This window comes from Ahaetulla prasina, chromosome 3 (assembly GCF_028640845.1).
Source record: "Ahaetulla prasina isolate Xishuangbanna chromosome 3, ASM2864084v1, whole genome shotgun sequence".
Taxonomy (NCBI): Eukaryota; Metazoa; Chordata; class Lepidosauria; order Squamata; family Colubridae; genus Ahaetulla; species Ahaetulla prasina.
The window spans coordinates 79,639,529-79,655,170 of record NC_080541.1 but is presented as its reverse complement, the minus strand read 5'-3'; the positions used below and the strand labels follow the sequence as shown (position 1 = coordinate 79,655,170).

The 15,642-nt window shown below is 37.8% G+C and overlaps 1 protein-coding gene across 5 annotated transcripts in view; it reads right to left on the bottom strand.

The window, feature by feature from the left end:
* MAK (male germ cell associated kinase) overlaps nucleotides 1–13,547 on the bottom strand; it is a 36,963-nt gene extending 23,416 nt beyond the window's left edge. For 2 of the 5 annotated variants that reach the window (XM_058175416.1, XM_058175418.1), the window contains exons 1-7: nucleotides 13,284–13,544; nucleotides 4,987–5,277; nucleotides 4,302–4,356; nucleotides 3,581–3,702; nucleotides 2,486–2,565; nucleotides 756–888; nucleotides 97–268 (exon numbers count right to left, since the gene is read on the bottom strand). In XM_058175416.1, the coding sequence (XP_058031399.1) occupies nucleotides 97–268; nucleotides 756–888; nucleotides 2,486–2,565; nucleotides 3,581–3,702; nucleotides 4,302–4,356; nucleotides 4,987–5,087 (663 nt within the window). In that variant the 5' untranslated portion in view covers nucleotides 5,088–5,277; nucleotides 13,284–13,544. Of the gene's footprint in view, nucleotides 1–96; nucleotides 269–755; nucleotides 889–2,485; nucleotides 2,566–3,580; nucleotides 3,703–4,301; nucleotides 4,357–4,986; nucleotides 5,278–13,283 lie in introns of all 5 variants that reach the window. The other 3 variants (XM_058175420.1, XM_058175421.1, XM_058175419.1) reach the window with 3 other exon arrangements.
* Nucleotides 13,548–15,642: the final 2,095 nt, after the last annotated feature.

Below are 15,642 nucleotides of genomic sequence, written 5' to 3'. Positions count from 1 at the left end.
TGGTGAATGAGTGGTCATTAACCAAGACTCTTAAAAAGAGTCATTTTAATTTAATTTGCACCACTTGTAATAATACGCATTCTCAAAATACTTTACCTTCTTTGGTGTTCCTAACACCTGGCAAATTTTGAAAATTTCATCAACTTCACTTGTTCCTGGAAAAAGTGGTCTGAGTGTATATAGTTCAGCCATTATGCTACCAACAGCCCAAATGTCAATAGGGGAACTATAAACAGAAGATCTCAATAAAACTTCGGGTGCGCGATACCTAAAAAGGGTAAGAGAAATAATTGATAACTGGTCAAGAGGTTTATAATATAAATCTAATTACCGTATATACTCGAATATAAGCCGATCCGAGTATAAGCCGAGGTCCCCAATTTTACCCCAAAAACTGGGGTAAACTGGGGACTCGAGTATAAGCCGAGGGTGGGAAATGAGGCACCTACCGGTTGGGGAAACCCTCCCTCCCTCAGCTGAGAAGGCTGGCGGCTCCCCCGCCCCGCCCTCTCACTGCACCGGCAGGGCTTCCGTCCGGTAAAATGTGAAAAAAAGAAAAAAAAAAACTCGAGTATAAGCCGTATATACTCGAGTATAAGCCGAGGGGCTTTAAAAAAAAACAAAACTCGAGTATAAGCCGTATAGACCCGAGTATAAGCCGAGGGGAAGGTTTTCAGCACAAAAAACGTGCTGAAAAACTCGGCTTATACTCGAGTATATACGGTAATTTAATATAAATTAAAACTCACACTTACCATCTGGTAGAAACATAATCTGTGTATGGAGGCTGAGATCTTAGTTCTCTAGCCAATCCAAAATCAGCAATTTTAACAAGTTCTGGACCCATACAAAGAAGGTTTTCAGGTTTCATATCTCGATGAAAAAATCCTGTAAATATGAATGTAGAATAAATAGATAACAATGGAGTGGATTTCAAATTCTACTAACAATAGGATTCTTTATTTTAAACTACATGGATTGCCATACAAATCTGCTTTCAAATTTTGTTTTCAAACTGTACTAAATACAAACTTCAAAAATTTATCAATCAGGTATAACTGGGAGCTAATCTATTTCACAGATCTGTTACTAACTGGATCAAACTACATTTAAGTCACTGGATCAACTACATTTGACCTGGTTATCAAAACTTTAAAAGAGGTATTTTTTGAGATATAGAATGAAATTAAGAATAGTATATGTTTAATGAACAAAAGCAAATAACTAGGTCAGATTTTTTCATGATTAAAATAAATTTGCCTAAGCATCATTCAGCCTACATTTAATGTAAATTTCTTCATACCCCTTTAAATACATCCAAAATTGTTTCTTTTAAAAGCATATCATTCACAGCAACAATAATCTTTGAAATTTGTTCTCCCTTTTTCAGAGTCAATTAAATCTTGCAATATATTACAAGTGGTATCAGAAATCAGGAATCTGATTCTCTGAAATAGTTTGCAGCAAGACCAATGCAGGAATAGGTAGATGCATAGATCTGATGGCAACAAGATCATAAAATATTACAATATAAAGAATAAAACTGAGAGAAAAAAATAAAATGTCAGGTAGGTAACATCTTAAGGTATAACAAATCAAAAGTTTGTGTTTCTCATAATAAATTTAAACTATCCCAAATCCATATCCCCTGCTACTGAAGGAGGGTCTTCTATAGGTTTATACAATGCTGCACCTAATTCTACAATTTCTGTTGGTGCAGAACACTGTAAAATGCACTGCCTGTATTCTAACAACACAAATGGATAGGAAAATTTGTACCCTCTAATAAAAATTAGGAAGTCAAACATTATGATATATAGAACCAGTGGTGGGATTCAAATAATTTAACAACCGGTTCTCTGCCCTAATGATTTCTTCCAACAACCAGTTCACCAAAGTGCTCAGAAAGTTAACAACCGGTTCTCCCAAAGTGGTGCGAACTGGCTGAATCCCACCACTGCATAGAACTATTTTATTCGACTTAATACCATCTCTTGGATACTACACAGTACACACTATGAAATATTACAGCCCATTAAATGTCAATAATCACAAATGTGAACAAAGTGAAGTAGGATTAGTGTGGTTTTTGGAATAAGTGCTGGCCATCAAAAACCTGATCAACACTTACAAAAAAGTGTCCCCTACAAGAAATCAAACGGTTAAACCTAGCTCATACTTCCATTTGAAGTGACTTTTTGTGTCCAAATAAAGCACTATTCTGGATGGAATCCTATGCCAAGAAATTGTAACCTCAACAACCATCAATCAATTAATATAGTTACTGGGATTTAGGTTCCGGAACATTTGATTCTCAAAATAATCTGATTTTTCTCTAAAATAGTTTATTTAGCGATTATTTTAAACTTTTTATCACTGGGCTATTGCTACCATATATCACATGTCTATTACGTCTCGTTTGATAAAGTGTACTTTGGTCTAATCACTCTAATAGTACACAGTAGCAGCAATATACTCTACTCACCGTGTTTATGGATAAAAGCTAACCCTTGTAATATTTGATACATAATGTTCCTGATGACAGACTCGGGAAACAATTTATTTCTGTAACGCAACAAATGAACAAGGTGAAGAAAAACAGGATTCTTTTCAGATACAAGCAAATATGCTTTACTATTTCATTTATTTATTTATCCAATGCCTTAACCACTTTTTCAAAAATAAAAATCATTGTAACAGATAAGTGACCATAAAGAATTCAAATTTCAATAAAAACAGGTGCCCTTCTATTAATAAAAAATGCTAGGAACTAGAAATAGTTCTTAGTTGAAAAAAGGAGAGAAGTGCACTATTTCCTCTTTCAAAATCCTTCATAACTTCAGCACAATGGAAAAATGTTTCAATCTTTGGATCTTATTATTCTTATCGCTTATGATGAAGTAGCAATCAAGTGTGTGGCTTATTTGGGGAGAAATAATAAAGAGGCTTACGGGTAAAAATGTGACATTTTTAAAAGAAAAAAATATATACGATTCAAAAATGCAATATTTTGCTATCAAATACCAATAACATAATCTGAGAACAGAATAGGTTCCACTTTTGGCTTACTTTATACTATGAATTAATTATGGTTTAGAAACCATTACATCTAACATGGAGAGTCAGTTTGATGTAGTAGTTAAGGTGGTCTAGAAACCAGGTAAGAAGTCCCACCTTAAGAATGAAAGGCAGGTTGGATAACTTTGGGTCAATCACTATTTCTCAGAACAATTCACTCATAGGGTTTTGTTGTGTGGCAAATACCCTGTTTCCCCCAAAATAAGACATCCCCTGATAATAAGACCAATCGGGCTTTTGATTGCATGGCAATAAGGCCAAGCGCTTATTTCAGGGTTCAAAAAAATATAAGAAAGGGCCTTATTTTTGGGGAAACACGGTAGGAAAGAAAGGAATATTATCTATGTTTGCTACCTTATTAATAAAAAAATACAGGTGGGGTTTTTAAAAAATCTAATAAATAAATATCAAAAATTATACGTCATTAAACTATCGTGTATGTTTTGTGATGCACAGAGAATTATTAAAGAATGTAAAAACAGCAGATTGGTTCTTAACATACCTGTCTTTCATTAGCTGATACAGATTTTCCTTCATATATTCAAACACAAAATACAGATGGTCATTTTCTCGAATAACTTCTTTCAGCTTTATTACATTGGCATGATTAAGTTTTTTCAGAGACTACAATTCAAGACAACAAATAGTTTTAATGAGGGAGGTTAGTTCAAACTTGAATAGAAGTTATTTACCAATTATAAAGGCATACAGACTTTATTTCTATTATGACTTAGGATGCAAACTCAACCTAATGTGTAGATCTTTAAAATTTACAAAGTATATTGCCCTAAAATCTATATGCTAGTTAAATTTCTCTGGGTGCCTTTTCTTCCTTGTTTATCTAGTCTATACAATCCAAATGAAATTATTGCTCACAAAAACCTACACTAGAAAAGTCGGAAAGGGGAAGAGGAGGTTCCATTTTAGCATAGACAAATCCATTTGCATAATCTATTCTCCATTTGTATAATGCAAATCAAACAAAACAGAACAAACACACAAACAATTAGCCTTTATTCAGCAAATAACTTCCTTCAAAGATACTTTAAGAAGCCTTCAATCTATAAAAGACTTTTATGAAAACCAATTAACCAAGATCTTAACAATTCATTTTCTTTCTTTCTAAATATTAGAGAAGAATGTTAATTAGAATAGCAAATCTGGAGTATTGCACTGAACATAATTTATCTATATTATTAAAATTATCATACTACTCTAATTACCTTAACTTCCCTCAGATTCATACATTCATCCCAAGAATAGAACTTTCTCTTCATTCTGAAATAAAAGTTAAAAGAAAACTTTAAAATGAGAATCATACTCCCCCCCCAAAATTGTATAAAACTTGTTAAAATATACTAATTTTAAAATATTATTACACAGGCTCTTACTTTAAGAGAAATCCAGAAGGAGAAACACCCCTCTGTTTTTGAGAGGTTACTTCTTTTAAAAATACAGAATTGAATAAAAAGATTCACTCGGGACCATTTTCACACAGTTACTGTTTGCAATATCCAAAATCTCTCCTAATTCACCAACATGGCCCCAAATTTGTATAGCATCTCAACAAATTCAACAGCTAGTGCAGATTTATTATCTTCTATCAGTTTCACAAACAGAAAATTCAATTTTTTTTCAAAGGGGGGGGGGCTGGAACAAAATAAAAAACACTACTTCTCCCTTATATCCATCCTGCTAGCCGAAACCTGGCAGAACAATAAATAACCTGAAATTTCCACTGTCAAAATGCTTTAAGATAACAGGTTGAAGGTGAGCAAAGGTAGCAAAGTGGGGAAAAGATATGCTAGCACAACCCTATAATTTGATCTCATGGAGATCTCACAAGCTGATATGTATAGGACTGTGCTGTTAAGTAGTAAATGGACATGAGGATGTAATGACACATACCTTTTGATGGCCACCAGCTCCCCTGATTCATTACTCTTCCCCATCAGAACACTGCCATAGGTTCCGTCCCCAAGTTGCTTCAGAGTTGTATAACGATTCATTTTGTAAAAAGTAAGGTAGCCAAATGCTCAAAAGTCTTGAGTGTTTCTTTTTTCAGAATGGTGCTGTTATACGACTAGTAAACTGTCATAGTAGTTGCTTAAGTCATCAGTCTTCTTTCAATATTATAACCACTCTATCCAGAAATAATATAGTAGCAAATGGAGAAAAGCTGCCATCCTTACATGGATCCTTGATAACAAAACATATTATATAGAAAAATGTTAAAACGTAACAAGTGATTGCGCTGGTATAAAACAAAATTCTAAATTAACATTCTTAATGTAAAATTATGCATTCAATGGAGACTGGACCCCAAACAACAGAACTTTCTTGCAAATGTGAATACAGGTAGTCCTCGACTTACAACAGTTCACTTGTCAAAGTTACAACGGCACTGAAAAAAGTGACTTATGTCCATTTTTTTACAGTTACCACCTTTGTAGCTATGATGATCTCCATGATCATGTGATCAAAATTCAGATGCTGGTTCAACTGGTTCATACTTATGACCATTGCTGTGACTCAATGTCATGTGATCACCTTTTGCAACTTTGTGACTAGCAAAGTCAATGGGGAAACCAGACTCACTTAACAACCTGCCGCCTTGAAAGAGGCGGTGGTGAGACCTCTCCTCAAGAAGCCTTCCCTGGACCCAGCTGTTTTAGGTAATTATCGTCCGGTCTCCAACCTTCGCTTTGTGGCGAAGGTTGTAGAGAGTGTGGTGGCACATCAGTTACCCCAGTACCTGGATGAAACTGTCTATCTAGACCCGTTCCAGTCCGGCTTTCGGCCCGGATACAGCACGGAGACGGCTTTGGTCGCATTGGTTGATGATCTCTGGAGGGCCAGGGATAGGGGTTGTTCCTCTGCCCTGGTCCTATTAGACCTCTCAGCGGCTTTTGATACCATCGACCATGGTATCCTGCTGCACCTGCTGCACCGGTTGGAGGGATTGGGAGTGGGAGGCACCGTTTATCGGTGGTTCTCCTCCTACCTCTCTGACCGGTCGCAGACGGTGTTGATGGGAGGGCAGAGGTCGACCCCGAAGCGCCTCACTTGTGGGGTGCCGCAGGGGTCGATTCTCTCGCCTCTCCTGTTCAACATCTATATGAAGCCGCTGGGTGTGATCATCAGTGGTTTCTGTGTGAGTTACCAACTGTACGCTGATGATACTCAGCTGTACTTTTCCACACCGGGCCACCCCAACGAAGCTGTCGAAGTACTGTCCCGGTGCCTGGAGGCCGTACGAGTCTGGATGGGGAGAAACAGGCTCAAGCTCAATCCCTCCAAGACGGAGTGGCTGTGGATGCCGGCACCCCGGTACAGTCAGCTGCAATTGCAGCTGACTGTTGGGAGCGAGTCATTGGCCCCAATGGAAAGGGTGCGCAACTTGGGTGTTCTCCTGGATGGACGGCTGTCTTTTGAAGACCATTTGACGGCTGTCTCCAGGAGAGCCTTTTACCAGGTTCGCCTGGTTCACCAGTTGCGCTCCTTCCTGGACCAGGATGCCCTATGCACGGTCACTCATGCTCTCGTGACATCTCGCCTGGATTACTGCAATGCTCTCTACATGGGGCTTCCCTTGAGGAGCACCCGGAGGCTCCAGTTAGTCCAGAATGCGGCTGCACGAGTGATAGAGGGAGCCCCTTGTGGCTCCCATGTGACACCACTCCTGCGCAGACTGCACTGGCTGCCTGTGGCCTTCCGGTTGCGCTTCAAGGTTTTGGTAACCATCTTTAAAGCGCTCCATGGCTTAGGGCCGGGCTACTTACGGGACCGTCTACTGCCACCGATTGCCTCCCACCGACCCGTGCGCTCTCACAGGGAGAGACTCCTTAGGGTGCTGTCCGCCAGGCAGTGCCGACTGGCCACACCCAGGGGAAGGGCCTTCTCTGTGTGGGCTCCCACCCTCTGGAATGAATTTCCCCCAGGACTCCGCCAACTTCCTGACCTTCGAACCTTCCGCCGCGAGCTTAAAACACATCTATTTATTTGTGCAGGACTGGACTAACATTTTACTTTCAAATTTAATTTTAATGGGGTTTATATCATTTTAATTGTAATTTTAAATTTTGGCCTATTTAAATAAGTTTTTTAATTTTGTGTTTTACCTTGTATTATATTGTATTTTTTACCAGCCTGTAAACCACCCTGAGTCCTCTGGGAGATAGGGCGGTATAAAAATTTGAATAAATAAATAAATAAAATAAATAAAACCAGGTTACTAACTTATTAACTGTGGTGATTCACTCAACAACTGTAACAAGAAACGTTATAAAATTGGGCAAAACTCCCTTAACAAACGTCTCACTTAACAACAGCAATTTTGGACTCAATTTTGGTCATAAGTCAAGGACTACCTGTATCCTTTTTTACCTCTACAGTTGCACAGGACTCTGTCTGTCTTCCAAATCTATTAATGTTGGTTAACGCACCAGGCTAGAAATTATGAGACTGTGAGTTCCAGTCCTGCCTTAGCCATGAAAGTCAGCCGGTTGACCTTGGGCCAGTCACTTTCTCTCAGCCCAACCCATCTCACAGGGTTGTTGTTGTAGGAAAAATAAAAGCCAGGAAGTGTGTTAGACATGCCTACTGCTTTGAGTTATTTATAATAATAATAATAATAAAGGTGGGATATAAATATATAAGTAAAAAAGTAAAAAAGCAAGCAAACAAGCAGACTATACTTTGTGTATGGAATATACCCAACATAATTATTATACACATTAGAATTATACATCTACACATGACGAGGCAAAGCAACATATGCTTTTTATCTATATTTGATTTGTTTTAAAGAGGGAGAAATGTAATAAAGACGTTTAGTCATATTTCTTTGACGTATTTTATTCAAAATCAATTTTTTATGTAAAGCTTTGTTTTATATATTATAATAAAATTAAAGGAAATACTGATAAAATGAAATACTGACATTGCCATTAATCTACACCTGAATCCACAAAGGAAACTCATACGCAGTAAGATTTAACTGAGTACATAAGTGAGCAAAAGTGAAACAAATATTGAAATATATACAGGGTTTTCTTTTAGAGGTTGGAACTAGAAATTTAATTTAAAATTCTGTGTAAAAAGATTAATGCATTTTTTTTATTTACATTTATATCCCGCCCTTCTCTGAAGACTCAGGGCGGCTTACATTGTGTAAGGCAGATAATGCTATTGTACCTGTTTAGTGACATAACAGAGGAAGTACAGAAGAGGGTATATAGCCTGAAAAAGGGAGCAAGTAGCAAAACATAACTATCCATTTATTATTTAATTCTATACCTGATTCTCCCTATTTTAATACTTTTAAATACTCTGCAAGTATTTCTTATTATTATTACTCTATAATGTAACCACTTTGGGACCACAGAATATTCTATACAGACCCACAGAGTATTCTATACAACCTCATCTGACTCATATGCAGAACTGGAATATTCCCAAGGCAACATCTTGGAGAAAGAGGAAAAGAACCTACTGTAAACAACAGATTGTTCCTTATTGTTGAGAACATGCTACTAATAATCTACTCAAGTAGCATTAAGAAAGGATTATAGGAGAGGACAGACAGAGGACACAACTTAGAAATTCCTAGCAGTATGAGAAAATTCAGGAACAAAAAACCATGAATTAAAGCAATGAGTTTTAATGGGTGAGCTGATATTAGTAATTATTTCCATTGATAATAATTGTAAAACTATTATTTCAAGATAACAATTTTGTACTTATAAAAGAACAATAGAAATCGCACATGCAAGAATACTGTATTTTAAAAAGATGACATATTTAATGATATAAACGACAGGTAGTCCTCCACTTACAGCAGTTCGTTTAGTGACTGTTCAGTTACGGCACTGAAAAATGTGATTTATGACTGTTTTTCATAGTTACGATCTTTGTAGCATGCCCACGATCATGTGATCAAATTTCCAATGCTTGGCAACTGGTTCATATTTATGACCGTTACTGTGTCCCAGGATTCATGTGATCCCTGACAAGACTGGGTACAAAATAATGCCATACCAAATTGAACCCAGATCTGTGCAATATTTTAGATCTGAAGGCCAATTCTGCAAATGTTAACATTTTGACTAGGGGGTGCTCAAACAACAATGTGCCTTGCCTTCCCACTTGCTTCCCAACAGGTCAGATCAACCAATCAGCCTGCAGAATGTGCATCTCCACAAAACTCATAATCGAGAGTTGGGAAGTGTGCGTGCTGGCCCATTTTCAACCATCTTCAACCTATGCTTACCCACCAACTCTTTAGCATTGTAGGTATGTGTTGACACCTAAACACAGTTGCAGACAAGTCTAAATTGAACTTAAATAGAAAAGTCTATGCAGTTTTCCTGACAACGTTCTCAGAAATGGTTTGCCATTGTCTTTTTTCTAGGGTTGAGAGTGAGTACCGTATATACTCGAATATAAGCCGATCCGAGTATAAGCCGAGGTCCCCAATTTTACCCCAAAAACTGGGGTAAACTGGGGACTCGAGTATAAGCCGAGGGTGGGAAATGAGGCACCTACCGGTTGGGGAAACCCTCCCTCCCTCAGCTGAGAAGGCTGGCGGCTCCCCCGCCCCGCCCTCTCACTGCACCGGCAGGGCTTCAGTCCGGTAAAATGTGAAAAAAAGAAAAAAAAACTCGAGTATAAGCCGTATATACTCGAGTATAAGCCGAGGGGCTTAAAAAAAAAAACTTGAGTATAAGCCGTATAGACCCGAGTATAAGCCGAGGGGACGTTTTTCAGCACAAAAAATGTGCTGAAAAACTCGGCTTATACTCGAGTATATACGGTAATTGGCCCTAAAATAATCCCATGAGGTTCCATGCCTATGGAAAGACTAGAATTTAGGCTCTTGGTGCAACACCTTAATCTCTAAATAAAACTATTAAACTGAAGGAACAAAGAGTGATGAAGTCATTTATTTCTACCTTTTCCTAATGAAAACTTTACATGTAACATTCTATAGCAACTTTGAACTGGGAGAAGTGCAAAGAAAATAATTCCACAACAAATTATTGTCAAAGACAGGGAAAGATAAATTATATCCAAAATCTGGATTGTATCACTATATGAAAAACTATGCGTTTGCTGAGCATAGGTTCCACTAAAACAGATTATTCCTAGATTCTGGCTTTCTGTTGGTATAATGCAAAGGCTGATTAATATCATTCTATATCAATACTTAATGGTGTTTGTTTTTTTTAAAAAAATGGGCTGAATGACTGTTTCTTTGCATAAAATACATTTCCTTATTTCTGTTTGACTTTGGGTGTGGCTTTTTAATATTAAAATAATAATAAAAAACAGCATGTTAACAAGTACAGTTACCATAGTCTATGAAGATCATTCTTATAAGATGCTTTAAGATATATAAAGCATTTCACATAAATCTCACGCTGGACTCCTAATGCTTAATCCTATAAATAACTGGACCAGCAATGAGTGGACTATGTATTAACTCTTAATTATGCTAGGATTATACTTGATGGGCCTTACTCACAGACACTTTATTCTTATAAGATATACCCTACGGATGCTCAATTTTACTTTTTATTAAACTTCTCATTTTTATGCTTTCTCATTGAAACAGTAAAACAAAATAACTATGTTCTAACAGAAGTTTTAATTCTCACAGACAGAAATCAAAGGCAGTCTTCACACATATTATGCAAGTAAAAGCCCAGCTATCCTCATATTGCAAAAACATATGCCTCATATTGCAAAAACATTTGCCTGTGACTTCAAGAGTATTCATAGCTACACAATGTTCATTATTATTATATTTTGTTTTTAATCTGGAAATAATTTTAAATCTTTGTTCAAATGCTAGGACAGATGGAAGGTGACCACAAATGTATATTCATAAAATATACTTTTTTAAAATATGAGACCAAAAAATTGTTCCTTCATATATAAGTATACAATAAAATGCTATGAAAAGACAGAGCTAGATGCTATCCCTTCAAAACTCTGCTATTAACAATTATAAATTGAAGGTGAAATGTATCTGAAATGAGCAGTTTCTTTCAGTCTTCTTCCTTGTTTACTTTTACAGGATAAATTGTTGGTGTTGCTAAACACTGACAAGGTGTTACCAAGGTAGTAAAACAGATATTGCTCATTCACACAGTCTTGTGAAAACTAAAGTCTTCTTTAGACTTATGAAATGACATGAATTAAACTTTCTTTTCTTGGTATCTGTACATCTGTTATCATTTTTATATTTTCCAGAAAGATTAAGAAGTTTTTAAAAACTTTTCACCATTTATTCCACAACATTTTTTTCACTTACTTAAAACTATTTTCTAATTTCAATGGAAGGTATACTTCAACCCACTGAAGAATTAAGTATACCTATCGAATACTATGTAGAGTTATGCCTACTTGTGCAAAAGGAAGTTAAAATACTGGATTTAATCCTTTTCAGTAATAAAAATACACAAAGCTTAGAGAACTTTTGAACAAAGTTCATTAACTGAATCACCAGATTACTTCATTAAATTTCTCACCAAATTGAAGGAAGAAATATTTAAGTTCGCAGTAATAAATCTGAGCAGTGCAGTCTCAGAACAAGTAGATGTTTAAATATATTAATATTTTGTTACATATAAAAGATTAGCACTATGTAACTTCATCTATGCACACTAATGCTAAGATCAAAATTGTCCAACTCCAAACTTCATAGTGCACTTACAAATAATTATTTTGCAACAATGTTAATAGTTCAAATGTGCTACCTAGGCCCTAAATAGTTCATTTATGAAAATATTTTCCTTGTAAAAAGCAAAGGCAAAATCTATGGCTTAGGACCGGGCTATCTACGGGACCGTCTACTGCCGTCTTCTATCTCCCATCGTCCGGTACGTTCCCACAGAGAGGGACTCTTCAGGGTGCCGTCAGCCAAACAGTGTCGACTGGCGGCCCCCAGGGGGAGGGCCTTCTCTGTGGGAGCTCCGACCCTGTGGAACGAACTTCCCCTCGGACTTCGACAATTACCTGACCTTAGGACCTTTCACCGCGAACTTAAAACTTATTTATTTCGTATGGCTGGACTAGCCTGATTTTTATTTTTATTGGATGGGTTTTTAAAATTTTGTGATTTTACGGGGGAGTACGTTTTTTAACATTTTGGGCATTTAAATTAGTTTTTTAAGGGATGTTTTTAATTATTGTGTGTATTTATATTTTATCTGCCTGTTCACCGCCCTGAGTCCTTCGGGAGAAGGGCGGTATACAAATTAAAATATTATTATTATCATTATCATTATTATTATTATTATTATTCTATTTCATACAGAGTCATGCACACATACCAGTATTTTATACTTACAAAATAAAATCTACTGAGTGCAGATGAACTCTAAAGGACTAGTGAGAACAATCATATTGTCAGCAGACGTGTGCCATTAGTTTATTAACTAAACCCCAGGGCACCCATATTCCAATTGTTATTCCAAGCCAGGACAGTCCTTGGGTAACTTTGTCATTATCGCAGATATTTTCCTAGTTCAAGAAGTTGTTGAGGAAATAAAATACGTAAAAAAAAAAAAAAGCCGCCTTACGCTTTTGGAAGTATAATCCCTAATGAATAAAGTATCATCTGTACTATGGATAAATAAAATTGGAACATTACTGCATATATTTAACAGTTGCCCATTGAAATGTAAGTTTTAGAAAGTTTAATTTTTGACACTCAACCCAAACAATTCCCTATCCCTCTCCTGCATAGGCTTATTCTCAACTTAATAATGGGTCCAGTGGCCAAACTGAAAATAAAACGCCTGAGTCTTTTTTTTGATCAGAGGTGCACAAAATCAAATTGTAATTCAACAGTATTTATACCTAAGAGAGAGAGAGAGAGAGAGAAAGAAGTCCGGGAATAAGTCGACCTGAAGATGATTAAATAAGTTTGTTCTTGTAGTGCAGCGAAAGACTACTATAGTTAGTCTCTACAGATGCTTTGGGACTTCAATTCCCATCAGCCCCAGCCCCTGCAGCCAATTGTGGAAAACAAAGTCCAAAATATTTGATGGGATCCGCTCGCGAACTCGAGTCCCGCAGGAAAACCCAGCCCTGTTTCGACGCGCCTCTCTCCCTCCCACCATCAACACCACCACCACCCCATCATCATTCTCTTCGCCCAGTCACTATGACTCCGTCCTCCCGGGCCGCGCACTCACTGCTGAACTCTTGGCCGCCCAGGGAGCGTCGAGGGCCTCCTCCTCCTCCACCACCGGAGCCTCCTTTCCTTGGCTGCCTCATCCCACCTCCGAACCGTCGGCAGCTCCCTCGACACTAGCGAGGCCGGGCTCCGCACCGACTTGTCGCCTTGGCAACAGCCCTTCTTAGCGAATCCCCGAGCGAATTTGCCGACGCGATGCGAAGCCACGAACGGAGTGGGCGGGACTTAAAGAGAAGCAGAAGGAGAAGAAGGCAAAGCCAGGCGTAGAGACGAGGGGAAAAAAAAAAACCTACTGGAATCAGAGTTGCCGGGGGCGGGGGGGGTGTACTCGCGCTCGCTTCGAGTTTCTGATTGGCTGACTCTGAGACGATTCCTTGACCCAGGCCCGCCGCCGGATGACGCCTGCGCAGCACGTGATTTAATCCTCGCTTCACGCTGAGGGACGGTTTGGGAAGGAAACTTGAAAAGCCGCCGGAGTCGTTGGCTGACGATGATCAAGAACTCTTATTTGCTCAAATCAAACGTAGTAGAATCAACTTTACGTACAACTTTCTAGTCCATTGTTTCTCAACTTGCAACTTGCCAACTTTGCCAACTATTGACCTCACCCCATTCCTAAGAGGACCATAAGGGGCGTGCATAAGCGCACAAACGTGCCTACCGTTCCTGTCCTATTGTTTTTCTTTTCTTCTTTCTATATATATGCTTATACCTCCTTATATTTACCCATATATGTTTATATACTATATAATCTTTTGTATGATTCCTACATATATTGTTGTGACAAAATAAATAAATAAAAAAAAATAAAAATAAACTTCCCCAACATGCTGGCTTAGGGAATTCTAAGAGCTGAAGTCCGCGCAACTCAAAAGTTGCCAAGGTTAAGCCTCACTGTTCCTAGATCATAAACCGCATTAAAGACAGTAAGGTTCTCCCAACACACTGTCCTAGGAACTATCTATGGTACTGGGTGCTCAGGGCTGGTGGTTTTTAAGAAGATTGGACATCTGAAATGGTATAGGGCTCTCCTGCTTCAGCAGGGGTTGGACTAGAACAGGGGACTCCAACCTTGGCAACTTTAAGCCTGGAGGACTTCAACTTAAAGTTGAAGTCCTTAAGTCTTAAAGAGTTGAAGTCCTCCAGGCTTAAAGTTGCTAAGGTTGGAGACCCCTGGACTAGAAGACCTCCAAGGTCCCTTCCAACTTTGGAAATAGAATAGAATAGAATTTTTTATTGGCCAAGTGAGATTGGACACACAAGGATTTGTCTTGGTGCATATTCTCTCAGTGTACATAAAAGAAAAGATACATTCGTCAAGAATCATAAGGTACAAAATTTAATGATAGTCATAGGGTACAAATAAGCAAAGGAAACAATATCAATATAAATCGTAAGGATACAAGCAACAAAGTTACAGTCATAAGTGGAAGGAGGTGGGTTATAGGAACGATGAAAAGATTAATAGTGCAAACTTAGTAAATAGTTTGACAGTATTGAGGGAATTATTTGTTTAGCAGAGTGATGGCGTTTGGAAAAAAACTTCTTGTGACTAGTTGTTCTGGTGTGCAGTGCTCTAGCGTCGTTTTGAGGGTAGGAGTTGAAACAGTTTATTCTGTTATTGTAATCATTTTTAATTTGGCATGTTGTGCAAAACTACAAAAAAATGGTTAAATACATCATCAGCCATGGTTATTTGTGGATAACCAAGTCATACATATAAACAGGACTACTGAGACTTGTAACTTAATAGTAACCAATTACAGAAGTTAAGTCACTTTGAGCTTTGTATTGCCTGGATAAAGGACTACCAATAGCCTGTTCTGGGAAATCAGAAAGCACTCTGGAATAAGGCAGTCGCAAATCATTTCTGTGCTACTCTAAAAACAAAGGGGAACAAAATCAGAACTCTATAAAGTCACCAGCAGCTCAGCTTGACTCAAGCCTTTCCTTTTCAAAAATGTACATGGAATGGTCATGTCCCTCAGTCATGTCCCTCAGAGTTGAGGACATTTGGAAGAGCCTGGCTTAGCACAATCTGCTGCCAACCTGAAGCACCACTGTTATTAGAGAATGCTGAAAGGCTCCAGAGATGCACTTTTTCCTCTCACATAGCAGATATACTTGCAGGACAATAGAGAAAAAAAATGGATTTGACAGATTGGGATCCTATATCTAAGAGAATACAGAACGTTCCTTTATATGTGGAAGAACATAGAAGCTGGATTAGAATAGCATACTAGCCAAACTAAAAGAACATGAGTAATTTATGGTTCTTTATTGTGGGAACATAGCCATTCTTTTAGCTCCTTGTATGAACTAGCCCATCAAATAAACTGTATCACAATATGGCTTAT